We start from the raw sequence: 14,600 nt of genomic DNA on the forward strand, positions 1-14,600 counted from the left end.
TTGAGGTAGCCTACCGAAAACACATGCGCAGACCCCAGAGCTGTGAGTGACAAAGGAACAGAGTGGCAGAGTGACACTGTTTCTGGTAGATGGCTACAAGAGTCCCCTCCTGGGGAGTTTTTAATCCTCTCACCTCCCCAGTCAGCACCCAGCACAAAATGTTTCATAATGGGTTCTACAGCGCTCCACTCACTGACTCTGCCTTGACTTTTCCTACCCAGTCCTCTCTCTGCCAGGACACTCTACCCTGCCCCAGGCAGCTCAGTTTACTCCCCAGCCTCCCACCTTCTAAAACCCCAAACTATCTCTGAGGCCTTTCCCCTTCACTTTCCCCAATCCCACAGTCAGTTTATGCTTTGTGACGCTGCCTGTCGCAGGGTGGATGGCCTGGAAATGGACTCAAAAATGCAGACCTTTGACGTGCCATCAGTGGCATATCAGATGTGGATTTGGGACCAAGGCCTGAGAAAGGCGGGGAAGGACTGGCAGAGAGAAGGGTCTTATGGAACAGGATCAGCAGGCCCGCCTGTCAAAGCTGACCTGCTTGAATCTGCTGGACTTTCACTCTCCAAAGCCCCCTGCCCCCCGGCCCCACCTTGCTCAGTCACCAGATGTGGGCTGCCCTGAGAAGGGCACAACTTCTGGAAGGTGGCTCTGCAGCCAGGGCAGTTCCTGAAGGAACTGGTGGCTAGAGGCTGTCTGTAGACCACAGCCTCCACAGCTGGGCAGCACCCCGTCGGTTCACCACACTGCCCCAGGATAATCCTATCAGAATCCGATAATCCTATCAGAATCCGATAATGCAAGGGTTCTAGCAGCGCTGCAGTGGACAGATAAGCCCACCGACCCACTGTGAGTGTTTTCACACCTCACACTTCTCATGTTGGGCATCATGTTGCCCATGTGACGGCAAGAGAACCTATGATCTCATCCGGCCAGTTCCCTAAAACAGAGCTTCCTGGTCTAAGATCTGAAAGAAAAGGCAGGCCAAGATATTGACCCATGAAGTCCTTGGAGCAAACAGGAAGATTCTGGACCACTGGCCTCCACAATGAGCAGCCTCTTCAACCTATCCCCTTATGCAGACTAAGTTTCATCCTTTTTAAAACTTTGGGACCCAGTGCTCTAGAGCCAACTCCTTCTGCCCTTCGCTCAGTCACCAATCATAAATTTATTGGACATTTATTAAGCATGAGACACGGTCACTGAGACACTGACAGTCTTGTAGAAAAGAAAGACTGGACGAGTAAACAAAAAAGGTAATCAGGAATACTGTAAGTGCTACAAGAGAAACTCACGGGGTGGGAGAACAGAGGAGGGATGGCAGGAGATAAAGTCAGAGAGCCTAGGCAGGTGCCAGATCTCACAGGGCCTATGGGGACATGGAATGGTGTTTACAGTGTATTCCAAGTACAGAGGAAAACCACTGGAGGAAGCTGAAGCACAGGAGATCATGGTCTGATTTCTAGTTCCCATGAACACTCTCCACGGAGAATGTTAGGGGCATGGTAGCCACGGTCACAGGAAGGCCAGTCTGGAAAGGGCTGCAGGAATCCCGCTGGCTGATGACACGGCTCACTGTGGGTAGTCAGTAGCGATGGAGAAGGGTAGATTCAAGTGTATTTTTAAACAAGAATCCATCCTTCTGGCCCTCAGAACCTTCACACTCTGTTGGAAAGACAGCTGTGCAAGCAAACCACATCATATCGCAAAACAGTAACTTTCCTGAAAATACAGAGAGTGTAGAGGGAGCTTAGGGTGGAGCACAGAAGACTTCCTGGGGAAGCCTAGGCACTCCCAGCTGTATTGAGCTGGGAAGTAAAAATAAGCGTTTGCAGAGGGAACCAACGGTGGGTGGGGCTTCTGACAAGGTGGGGGTGAGGGTGGTGCCCGCATGGCCTCGAGCATGCGCCTGGCAGACCTCCAGCGACGCGGCCCTCCGCTGACCACGGGCCGAGGCCCCGGTCCCCGTGCCTGTATCACCCACTGGTACCTCTCGCACTGCGCCTGGTACTTTGTGGCTAGAAACCTGTCTGCACGCCAGATTTCAAGCTCCTGCAAGGCATCCTCTGTCTTGCTTACTGTGGTGATAAATCGTTCTTGAAGGATCACTTAAAGTCTTCCCTGATGACATTACCACCAGACACACAATCACTCCTTCGTTTCATATTGTGCAGTAATTGCAAAGGTGTCGTAGGGTGTGATCTCTCCTACCAGCTCCTTGAGGGTAAAACCCTGTTCCTCCTTGTATGTGCCTTCTCATGGGCCGCCATGTGCTGGTCTGCACACTCAAAGGGCCCTCCAACCACTACTGACTGAAATGAGTCAACAAAAATGGATTTAAAGCAATGTGCAGTGGGAATTACCGACTAATGGGATGCTATTCCTTTCTTGGTTCCCAGGACAGTAAAGTGACTGCCTGCTGCTGTTTGCTGAAGGGTCTCTTCTGCTTAATGCTGCCCCAATGTCTGCTGGAAGTAATCAGTCCTCTGGAGGAACGTCCCCTCTTTCCTTTCCCACAACCTCCCGGTACTCCACACAGACCTTATGTTCCGAGGAAGGAGGTAATGAAGAGGATGAGAATTCAGAGAGAGAGTATCTATCTCCCGAAGACAGTGAGTATCTGGAAGAGGAAATCTATTCTGAGGAAGAGGAGTACCTAGAGGAGGAAAGGTTTCTGAAAGAGAACCCCTATCTGTATGAGATTCCGGGGTTTCTGAAGGAGAGAAAGCATCTGCGGAAGAAAAAGCATCTGGAAGAAACAGAGGATCTGTTGGAAGAGTATCTGGAAGACGGTGAGTGTCTGGACGAGGGAGAGTACCTGAAAGGAAAAGAGGATGTGTATGGAGGAAAGTGTCAGGGAGGGGACTTGGGGAGGTGAGGGCCCTAAAAGACAGCAACTCTAGTTCACCGCAGCGCCCAGGAACAAAGATCTAACTTGGAATAAAGCCGCAGCTCAGTCTGCCAAACCCCCCGCGGTGTGTAGGCCCACTCAGGACTGACCGAGCTCTCCGCCCAGCCTCAAAGGCCGGGCCTCCAGGCAGCGCACCCACAGAGCAGAGAGGCCTACTGAACAGAAATCCCCTACTCATGCACAAAACAAAACTGAACAGACCTTATAATTTGTGTCTTTTCCTTAGTGCACAAGTAATACATGTTTATCTAAACTGTATGTAAGAAAAATGAAGAAAGTAACCATCACTACCACCCAGAGGGGGGATTCACTTTCACACTTTATATATGTGGGGAGATACATATATATATCCTCCCCAGGCTTTAAAGTCACCTGCTTTTTAAGGTATATTATGCTTTACATATAATAATTTATATATACATAAAATTATAAATAAATATATCATAAAAAGCAGTTGACATATAATACATATATTACATTCTTACATGAACACGTGAGAATTCATACTTATAGGAATACATTTCATGTTATTAAATTTTCTACAGATCATTTTATTTTTTTTATTTTTTTTTTAAAGATTTTATTTATTTATTTGACAGAGATCACAAGTAGACAGAGAGGCAGGCAGAGAGAGAGAGAGGGAAGCAGGCTCCCCGCTGAGCCCAGAGCCTGATGCGGGACTCGATCCCAGGACCCTGAGATCATGACCTGAGCCGAAGGCAGCGGCTCAACCCACTGAGCCACCCAGGCGCCCCTCTACAGATCATTTTAATAGCTACATCACTCCGTATTGTATTTGCAAGCCCTAATATTGTTAATCAATTCCTGATTATTATTAATCATTCATTGTTTCTGATGTGGTTTTTGTTACTTTTTCAAACAGCACTTTGCTAAACATCCTTAGGGCTCAATTTTATCAGTGACCTCTAATTATTTCCCAGAATCCATCCCGCAATCTGTTGCTAGGTCAATAGACACTAGCAGGCTTCTCCCGGTGCCCACCGGGCCCCTGGCAGGCCTCATCTTTCCCTGGCTGTGAGTATTTCGAGTGATTTCTTTCACCCTAGGGCTGACATTTTTCCAATACCATTCCTGCGATTGCCACCTTTTCCTGAAGTTGGGTTTTATTATTTGACTATGGACTCCTTGTGCCGTTGTTAGAGGTGGCTGATTCTCACGTTCTCTGAGGTCCATGTGGTGTCTTCCCTTGCTGACATGACTGCAGGGCCATAACCAACTAGGTTCAGAAAGTTAAAAATACCGGTCATCTGCATCATCACGACATTGACCTAGAAATAGGACAACATTATTTTTCTGGATCTGATTCCATTACCACCTGCAAGCCACTCAGGCAGCTTGAATTTTTAAATCCCAATCTCATTACATACCACCTACATCCTAAGAGCTGTCTGTTCTTAGCACTCAATACAGGCATTTACGCCCCTCTTCCTCAAACCAGATGCATCAACCAAGGTTCTTCCTACCCTTGTGGAAGGTTCGCTGGGGCACTGGAGAGGTAATGCCTCTATCGCTGGGAAACTCTCTTTTGTATGTGCCTCTGCCATAAAGCTCCCTCTCAGAATCCTAGTATTCCTGCTGTGGAAATACCGAGTGTAATTCTAATTCTGAAAAATAGCATTCGGGCCATTTCTTTTGCACAGTATGAATCAAGCATTCTTAACATGTCCCCTGTATGCACTGGGCCTTTGTAAATATATTACCCACGACAGTGGGACAAATACAATGCTGTCAAGTGAATGGAACTGTGTATAAAGCAAAAGCTTTGAAAATAAATGCCCTGCTAGCAAAATTTGGAAAGGCACTGAGAAAACTGTGGAGGAATGCTAAAATGCCTTTAAAGGCACATGGAAGAATGTCTTGGTATGTGAAAACCCAGGGTACCAAGCCACACTTCACAGAACATTAAATTAAGCATTAAATTAAGAAGGGGTCTACAACAGGATTTGGAACTTTTTAAAAGAATTTACATCAAGATTTCTTAATGTGGAACATTTTTGCCAATACATTTAAGATAGAAATTTGTTGAGCCCTGCGCACAGGAGTGCCTTCCTGACCCCTAGCAAATGCTCAGGACATGCAAACGGAGTCAAGTTCAATTTCATTCATTTCATAAAGTCAGGCATGCATGCACCTGCATTTATTTTTAGAAACATCTTTTAGAAACTAATTGGAAATGGGCCCTAGAAATGACAAATGGGCTTTTATTGCTTGGGTTGATGGATTAATTGCTAGAGACTAGTGGGGGAGCACTATGTCAAGGAAGATTGTGAGGGCCAATTTCGCCTCAGCAAGAAAGAGAGCCATGAGCAACTAGTGATGCCTGCCACAGGATCAGATGGGGACTGAGGAGCGGGAATGCCATGTATTTGTCTGTTTGGAGGTAGGTGTGAGTATATCACAAAGAACACACTTTCCTTCCCCTCTCAGGAGCTTACCTACCTGAGTTTGAGGGTCAATTCTCTCCCACTTCTTAGGGCACGACCTTGGGCAAGTCACTTAACCCCTCTGCATGGTTTTCTTAACTATCAGGGAAATGTCTGTTCATGTCTTCTGCACATTTCTTGATTGGATTATTTGTTCTTTGGGTGTTGAGTTTGAGAAGTTCTTTATAGATTTTTGGATACTAGCCCTTTATCTGATATGTCATTTGCAAATATCTTCTCCCATTCTGTCTATTGTCTTCTGGTTTTGTTGACTGTTTCCTTTGCTGTGCAAAACTTTTGATCTTGATGAAGTCCCAATAGTTCATTTTTGCCCTTGCTTCCCTTGCCTTTGGCGATGTTTCTAGGAAGAAGTTGCTGCGGCTGAGGTCAAAGAGGTTGCTTACTGTGTTCTCCTCAAGGATTTTGATGAACTCCTGTCTTACATTGAGGTCTTTTATCCATGTTGAGTCTATTTTTGTGTACAGTATAAGGAAATGATCCAGTTTCATTCTTCTGCATGTAGCTGTCCAGTTTTCCCAACACCATTTGTTGAAGAGACTGCTTTTACCATTGGAGATTCTTTCCTGCTTTGTTGAAGATTAGTTGACCATAGAGTTGAGAGTCCATTTCTGGGTTCTCTCTTCTATTCCATTGATCTATGTATCTGTTTTTGTGCCAGTACCATACTGTCTTGAGGATTATGGCTTTGTAATAGAGCTTGAAGTCTAGAGTTGTGATGCTGCCAACTTTGGTTTTCTTTCTCAACATTCTTCTGGCTGTTTGGGGTCTTTTCTGGTTCCATATAAATTTTAGGATTATTTTTTCCATTTCTTTGGAAAAAAGTTGATGGTATTTGGATAGGGATTGCATTAAATGTGTAGATTGTTCTAGGCAACATATACATTTTCACAATATTTGTTCTTCCAATCCATAGGCACAGAACGTTTTTCCATTTCTTTGTGTCTTCTTCAATTTCTTTCATGAGTATTTTATAGTTTTCTGAGTACAGATCCTTTGCCTCTTTGGTTAGATTTATTCTGAGGTATTTTATAGTTTTGGGTGCAATTGTAAATGGGACTGACTCCTTAATTTCTCTTTCTTCTGTCTTGTTGTTGGTTTTTTAATTTATTTTATAAATATTTAATTTAATATTTAATATAATTTTTAATATAAATTTATTTAATATAAGTAAATATAAATATAAAATATTTATTTTATATCCTGACACTTTATTGAATTCTTGTATGAGTTCTAGCAGTTTTGGAGTGGAGTCTTTTGACTTTTCCACATAAAGTATCGTATCATATCATCTACAAAGAGAGAGTTTGACTACTTCTTTGCTGATTCAGATGCCTTTTATTTCTTTTTGTTGTCTGATTGCTGAAGCTAGGATTTCTAGTACTATGTTGAACAGCAGTGGTGATAGTGGGCAGCCCTGCCTAAAGAGAGTTCCTGACCTTAGGAGAAAGGCTCTCAATTTTCCCCATTGAGAATGATATTCGCTGTGGGTTTTTCATAGATGCCTTTGATGATTTTGAAGTATGTACCCTCTATCCCTACACTGTGAAGAGTTTTGATCAAAAAGGGATGCTCTACTTTCTCAAATGCTTTTTCAGCATCTATTGAGAGTATCTTATGGTTCTTGTTCTTTCTTTTATTAATGTATTGTATCACATCAATTGATTTTTGGGTGTTGAACCAACCTTGCAGCCCAAGAATAAATCCCACTTGGTTTTGGTGAATAATCCTTTTAATGTGCTATTAGATCCTACTGGTTAGTATTTTGGTGAGAATTTTTGCATCCATGTTCATCAGGGATATTGGTCTGTAATTCTCCTTTTTGTTGGAGTCTCTGGTTTGGGGATCAAGGTAATGCTGGCCTCATAAAATGAGTTTGGAAGTTTTCCTTCCATTTCTATTTTTTGGAACAGTTTCAGGAGAATAGGTATTAATTCTTCTTTAAATGTTTGGTAGAATTCCCCTGGGAAGCTGTCTGGCCCTGGGCTCTTGTTAGTTGGGAGATTTTTTTGATGACTGCTTCAATCTCCTTACTGGTTATGGGTCTGTTCAGGTTTTCTATTTCTTCCTGGTTCAGTTTTGGTAGTTTATAGGTCTCTAGGAATGCATCCATTTCTTGCAAACTGCCAAATTTGCTGGTGTATAGTTGCTCATAATGTGTTCTTAAATTGTTTGTATTTCTTTGGTGTTGGTTGTGATCTCTCTTCTTTCATTCATGATTTTATTAATTAGAGTCCTTTCTCTGTTCTTTTTGATAAGTCTGGCCAGGGGTTTATCAATCTTGTCAATTCTTTCAAAGAACCATCTCCTAGTTTCATTGATCTGTTCTACTGTTCTTTTGGTTCTATTTCATTGATTTCTGCTTTGAATTTTATCATTTCTCTTCTCCTGCTGGGTTTAGGCTTTCTTTGCTGTTCTTTCTGCAGTTCCTTTAGGTATAAGGTTAGGTTGTATATTTGAGACCCTTCTTGTTATTTGAGAAAGGCTTGTATTGCTATATACTTCCCTCTCAGGACTGCCTTTGCTGCATACCAAAGATTTTGAACAGTTGTGTTTTCATTTTCATTTGTTTCCATGAATTTTTTAAATTCTTCTTTAATTTCCTGGTTGACCATTCATTCCTTAGTAGGATGTTCTTTAGCCTCCATGTATTTGAGCTCTTTCCAACTTTCCTCTTGTGGTTGAGTCCTAGTTTCAAAGTACTGTGGTCTGAAAATAGAAAGGAAATGATCCCAGTCTTTTGGTACTGGTTGAGACCTGATCTGTGACCCAGGATGTGATCTATTCTGCAGAATGTTCCACATGCACTAGAGAAGAATGTGTATTCTGTTGTTTTGGGATAGAATGTTCTGAATATATCTGTGATGTCTATCTGGTCCTGTGTGTCATTTAAAGCCCTTATTTCCTTGCTGATCTTTTGCTTAGATGATCTGTCCATTTCAGTGAGAGGGGTGTTAAAGTCTCCTATTATCATATTATTGTCTATGTGTTTCTTTGATTTTGTTATTTATTGGTTTATATAATTGGCTGCTCCCATGTTAGGGGCATAAATATTTGAAATTGTTAGATCTTCTTGTTGGACAGATCCTTTGAGTATGATATAGTGTCCTTCCTCCTCTCTTATTATAGACCAGCTTAAAATCTAATTTATCTGACATAAAGATTGCCACCCCAGCTTTCTTTTGATGTCCATTAGCATGGTAAATGGTTTTCCACCCCCTCACTTTAAATCTGGAGGTGTCTTTGGGTCTAAAATGAGTCTCTTGCAGACAACATATCAATGGTTCTTGTTTTTTTATCCAATCTGTTACCCTGTGTCTTTTGATTGGGAGTATTAGCTCATTTACATTCAGGGTAACTATTAAAAGATATGAATTTAGTGCCATTGTATTGCCTATAAGGTGACTGTTAGTGTATATTGTCTCTGTTCTTTTCTCGTCTATGTTATTTTTAGTCTCTCTCTTTGCTTAGAGGACCCCTTTCAATACTTCCTGTAGGGCTGGTTTGGTGTTTGGAAATTCTTTTAGTTTTTGTTTGTCTTGGAAATTTTTTATCTCTCCTTCTATTTTCAATGACAGCCTAGCTGGATATAGTATTCTTGGCTGCACATTTTTCACATTTAGTGCTGAATATATCACGCCAGTCCTTTCTCGCTGGCCAGGTCTCTGTGGACAAGTCTGCTGTCAATCTAATACTTCTACCATTGTATGTTACAGACCTCTTGTCCTGAGCTGCTTTCAGGATTTTCTCTTTGTCTTTGAGACTTGTAAGTTTTACTATTAGATGACAGGGTTTGGACCTACTTTTGTTGATTTTGAGGGGGGATTCTCTGTGCCTCCTGGATTTTGATGCCTGTTTCCTTCCCCAAATTAAGGAAATTCTCTACTATAATTTGTCCCATTATACCTTCTGCCCCCCTCTCTTTCTTCTTCTTCTGGGATCTCAATTATTCTAACATTGTATCATCTTATAGTATCACTTATCTCTCAGATTCTCCCCTCATGATCCAGTAGTTGTTTATCTTTTGCTCAGCTTCTTTATTCTCCATCATTTGGTCTTCTATATCACTAATTCTCTCTTCTGCCTCATTTATCCTAGCATTTAGAGCCTCCCATTTTTTATTGCACCTTATTAATAGCCTTTCTGATTTCGACTTGGTCAGATTTTATTTCTCCAGAAAGGGATTCTCTAGTGTCTTCTATGCTTTTTTCAAGCCCAGCTCATATCTTTATAATCGTCATTCTGAACTCTAGTTCTGACATCTTACTAATGTCCATATTGACTAGGTTCCTGGCAGTCGGTACTGCTTCTTGTTCTTTTTTTTTTTGAGGTGAGTTTTTTCATTTTGTCATTTTGTCAGAGAAGAATAGAGGAATGAGAGAACAAAATGCTAAAAAGGTAACAACAACCCCAGAAAAAACACACTAAACCAATCAGAAGAGACCCGAAACCGGGGGAAAAGAAAGGGGGAAAAAAGAGTATGATCAAGCTGATGAATAGGGCAGAGCCACACACTAGATTTTGGGTGTATTTTGATCTGTTAGAAGAAACTGCAAATAAACAAACAAAAAACAACAACAAAACAGAATGTGACCAGGCAGGAGACTAGAACAGAGCCATATGCTAGATTTAGGTATATTTTGGTCTGTTAGAAGAAACTGTATCCCAAAATTTTAAAGAAAGAAAAACTTATAGATATATAAAACATAAGGTTAAATACAATGAAGGGATAGAATATGACTATAAAAATGAAAATTAAAAGATTTTTTAAAAGATATTGATAAGATAAGATATTGGTTAAAATAGGAAAGAGGAAAAACCCAAAAAAAATAGAAAAAGAAAAACATAAAGAAAATTCAAAAATTTAACTTTGAAAAACTGAAGAATTATGGGAAAAAGGCAAGAATTCTATGTGCTGTATTCCTCTAGCTCTGGAATTCCGCAGTTCTCATTGATCAGTGAACTTGGTCTTGGCTGGATGTCCTTGCTGATCTTCTGGGGGGAGGGGCTCTTGCAGTGATTCTCAAGTGTCTTTGCCTGAGAAGGAATTGCACCGCCCTTGCCAAGGGCCAGTCTAAGTAATCTGCTCGGTTTTGCTCTCAGAAGCTTTTGTTCCCTGAATGCTTTCCATAGAGCTTTGGAGGACAGGAATGAAGATGGTGGCCTCCCAATCTCTGGCCCATATGAGCCAAGAGCTCAGGGGCCCACACCTCAATATGCCCTCAGAGAAAAGCAGTCAATCACTCCTGTCTCCCTGGTCTCCAGCCACACTCCAAGCTCACCCAGCCTGTGACTGAGCGTTTCTATCTCTGATGCATGGCCTGGTTTGGAGTCTCCAAACCCAGCAGATTCCTGCTGCGTGCTCCCACACCACTCCTTCTGGTGAAAGAAGAGGGGTGTCTCCCCAGATCTGCCAGTTGTGGGGTCCCAGATCAAAAAGCAGTGGTTGACTGTGCCTCAGATCACAGTCTATGGTAACCCTGAGCTGAGAGCCCACTCCTCAGCTCTGTCTCTGCAGCCAGCTTCCCTGCTCCAAAATGTGGCAGCTCTGCCACACTCAGGCTCCCCTACTTTTTTTGTGACTCCTGAGACCACACTGTCCCAGCAAGGGTTCCACCCTCCACTTAGCCCCGGAGCAACGTCCCTCCATGGAGAAGACTTCTAAAAGTTCTGATTTTGTGCTCCGCTGCTCTAGCCATTGCCAGGAGCTGACTCATGGAGGCTCTACCCCCTGCAGTCTATCTTCTGGTATATCACCTCAGAGTCACTTCTCCGTACATCCTACCTTCCAGAGAGTGGTCACTTTTGTTCACAGAATGGCTGCTATTCTTCTCTTTGATCTCCTGTTGAGTTCGTAGGTGTTCAGAATGGTTTGTTAACTATCTAGCTGAACTCCTGGGACCAGATGAAATTTAGGTCTCCTACTCCTCCACCATCTTCTGTATTTTACTTTTGTAACAGAATTGTGACTTCAATATTTGCCCATATTGGTTAACCTTTGTAGATATCATTTTAAGAGCCAAGTAATATTCCTCAATAATATTCTGTGTCATGGGTAAACTGCGGATAAGTATAAGTATTGAACATTTAAGTTCCAAATTTCAATTTGTGGTTCTCATTTCTTGGCTACTTCCACTGGGCTGGGCTCTATTATTAGAATTGATGGCTTATTCTCTCCCAATTGTACATTAAATTCTTGATGTATCATTCAAGGCAAATAGATGATTAAATGAAACAAACAGAGTTTTTGAAATTAAAACTCATTTAAAAATATTTAGATCTGGGCGTGCCTGGGTGGCTCAGTGGGTTAGGCCGCTGCCTTCAGCTCAGGTCATGATCTCAGGGTCCTGGGATCGAGCCCCGCATCGGGCTCTCTGCTCAGCAGGGAGCCTGCTTCCTCCTCTCTCTCTGCCTGCCTCTCTGCCTGCTTGTGATCTCTCTCTGTCAAATAAATAAATAAAATCTTTAAAAAAAAATATTTAGATCTTCTGAACCTCTGTTACCTCTTCTGTACAGATATCCTTCATCTCATGACACAGCAAGGCTTCTGTGATAACCCAAAGATTAACAAAGCAAACTTGAATTTCCAAAATCCATGATTTTATGAAAATTACCTCTTGAGTTCTTGTTGACTTTATAAAACTTAACCTTGTAATTTCTAAGGGAAACCATTAAGAGAGAACACTAATAAAAAGTGAAAATAAAGGAATTCTATAAACTGGGGCCTCTCTACCCCAACTCCAGCATCATGTACTTAACAACACATTTTTAAATAGAAAAAAAAGATACCTTCTTTTTTTCCCCAATATTGTCTTTCTGTTCTTTTTCTAATAGAATTCAAGATTACTTCTTCCTATCAAACCCTGCCTCATCTTATCTCAAGGTAATGGTTTAGTTTTTGGACAAATCAGGTGGAAATCCATGATTGAGGATGATGCTGCAGGAGCCTTTGCAGACCCAGGACGGGAATAGGGGGGTGGGTGGTGCGGAGGTACAGGGTTCAGGCTCCCTGAGGAAGGAGGGATACAGGTTGGGGTATCTCCAGGAGTCACACAGAAAGGACCTCCTGCCATTGTCCCCTCTGCCACTCAGCTACTCACAGGGTGAGGGACAGGTCCCAAGATCCAAGTCTGGGGCACCCAGGACTATAGAAATGAAAGAATAAGAGCTATCTGAGTCTGCACAGAAGGTCTCAACCAGGGAAAGAGAGCAAGGGGCTTGTGGCCATGCTTGCAGTGAACAGAGGGATGAATGCCCAAAGGAGAGTTGCCATCTTCCTTATTCAGGCATGTTCCCAAGGTCTCAGTCACCGTTCAGTGAGCACTCATACAGGGTTTGGCACATGCAAGACAGTCACTAACAAACCTATGGAATAAATGAGTCGGTGCCTCCTATGTGCTCAGCTCTGTAGAAACCAAGGTGAGGGGTACCCCAGACTTCCAACTCACAGACCTCATCCTTGTGTGTCATCCCCTACAATCCCTCCCCTGAGAGTGACTGCAGAGTATTTGTATCCACTGGTGAGGCGGGTTGGCACTGGATATGAAGAAAGCACAAGGCCAGTTTGGTTATGGTGAGAAGCTGGGATGAGATCCCTTCTCTGCTGCATAGGCAAGCGACAGGCTACTACTTGAGGGCCACCCCTCAGCCCGGTGAGGCCAACCCCCATCGCTGCTCTCCACCAACCCCTTAGCTCCATGCTTCACAGTTCTGGGGGCTCAGCAACATGGATCAGATGGCACTGCCCCCACTGAGCCAACACATAAGAGGCAATGGCTCTCTGGAGGCCCCTTCACCTCAGTCATGGACACCCACAGCACAGGAAGCAACAGGCCGTGAGCGCGGGAAGGTCCGTGACTGAGAACAGGGGCTCAGGAGCCAGACCACTCGGGTTTGAATCTCAGCCAGCGGCATGCCATCGGGCAGCCACATACAATCTCTGTGCCCCAGGTTCTTCATTGCTGAAACAGGGACAGGAAGAGTTTCAGCCTCATGAGGCTGTGGTGGGGACTCGATGAGTATTAGCTTGTGGGGCTCCCTAAGAGCAGGGGTTCAGACATGCTATGGGTCACTGTTAGTCCCGTTCCTGCTCCCTGCTCCCTGCAAGCCACCACATGGAAACTTAGCAGGCAGAGAACAAGAGTCATGATTCCGGGTCGGCTTCATTCTAAACGTAGGCACCCATCCAATCCTTTATCCACATTCCAGCTAAGTGGCTTTCCTGTCACGGAGGAGTTCATGGGGATCAGAGAGGCCCTGGATTTTCCTGACACCAGGTTGCTGAGAGACTGAACCTACAAACCACTTTAGGCAAGAAGTGTACACTCCTATTTGTTTGTTAGGCAGGGAGTGGGAAAAAGGAACAGGTTCAGGTCAAGCATTTCATGGGTCCCTTATCAACAGGAAGGCCCCCTCTCCCACTCTCACACACATGCACAGAAGATCCCCCAGCACACACCAGACCCCTTCCCCTCTGTGAAACAGCTAAAGAAGCAGGCCTGGAACCATCCAATCTCCCCAGGATCCCACACCCTTCCATTGCAGATGGGGCAGGGAGTTGGAACCTGGCCCAGGTAGACCAGAACCCCAGTCCTGCTTTAATAGGTGCCCCCAGAAAACCCCACCATGTCCCAGCCCAAGGGAGGTGTGATGGGGAGGATGCTGAGTAAATGTGCATGAAGATGGCAATGACCAGATAGGCCCACTGTTACCTTAAATGTGATCTCTCAGTGTGTTTGGCAGCTCTGACTTCTCAAAGTCCTTTCATGGAGACTTGCATGACCTCTTTGGGTCCCAGAGACCCATGCAGGGAACAGGCCCATCTCCGAAGGGCCACTGCACTGCTCCCCTCACCAGTAAGAACAGCAGAAGCCAAGAATGCACTTGCCCGCTCTCACTTTGTCCTCCCTGGCAGGGACCTGTAAGGGAGGTATGATTATCAAAAAGATGCAGAAACGTTCAACAGTTACCCAAAGTTACTCCTCTACAGTGCAGGAGCCAAGATTTCAGCTGGTGTCACTTGACACCAAAGTCTGTGTTTTGTCTACCAAACATAGTCAGTGCCCATTTATATGGCAGGCATTTTCCCTTACCCTTGTCTCTGCCATTTCAGCCAGTTTACATGAGAGGACTTCAGGGCTGAAACACCCCAAAGACTGCTCTCATCCCTTTGAATGACAGGTTTTTGCCCCCAGCTAAAAGCAGAAATTCCTGAAGAAGAACAC

The 14,600-nt window shown here is 43.7% G+C and overlaps 1 protein-coding gene across 1 annotated transcript in view; it reads left to right on the forward strand.

The window, feature by feature from the left end:
- Positions 1–2,464: 2,464 nt before the first annotated feature.
- Positions 2,465–14,600, forward strand: part of LOC111146887 (glutamate rich 6B) — a 47,019-nt gene continuing 34,883 nt past the window's right edge. The window contains exons 1-2 of the mRNA XM_022502607.1: positions 2,465–2,795; positions 12,211–12,259. Coding sequence (XP_022358315.1) covers positions 2,465–2,795; positions 12,211–12,259 — 380 coding nt within the window. The remainder of the gene's footprint in view (positions 2,796–12,210; positions 12,260–14,600) is intronic.

Source organism: Enhydra lutris, unplaced genomic scaffold (genome assembly GCF_002288905.1).
Source record: "Enhydra lutris kenyoni isolate GAN:26980312 unplaced genomic scaffold, ASM228890v2 scaffoldscaffold15, whole genome shotgun sequence".
Taxonomy (NCBI): domain Eukaryota; kingdom Metazoa; phylum Chordata; class Mammalia; order Carnivora; family Mustelidae; genus Enhydra; species Enhydra lutris.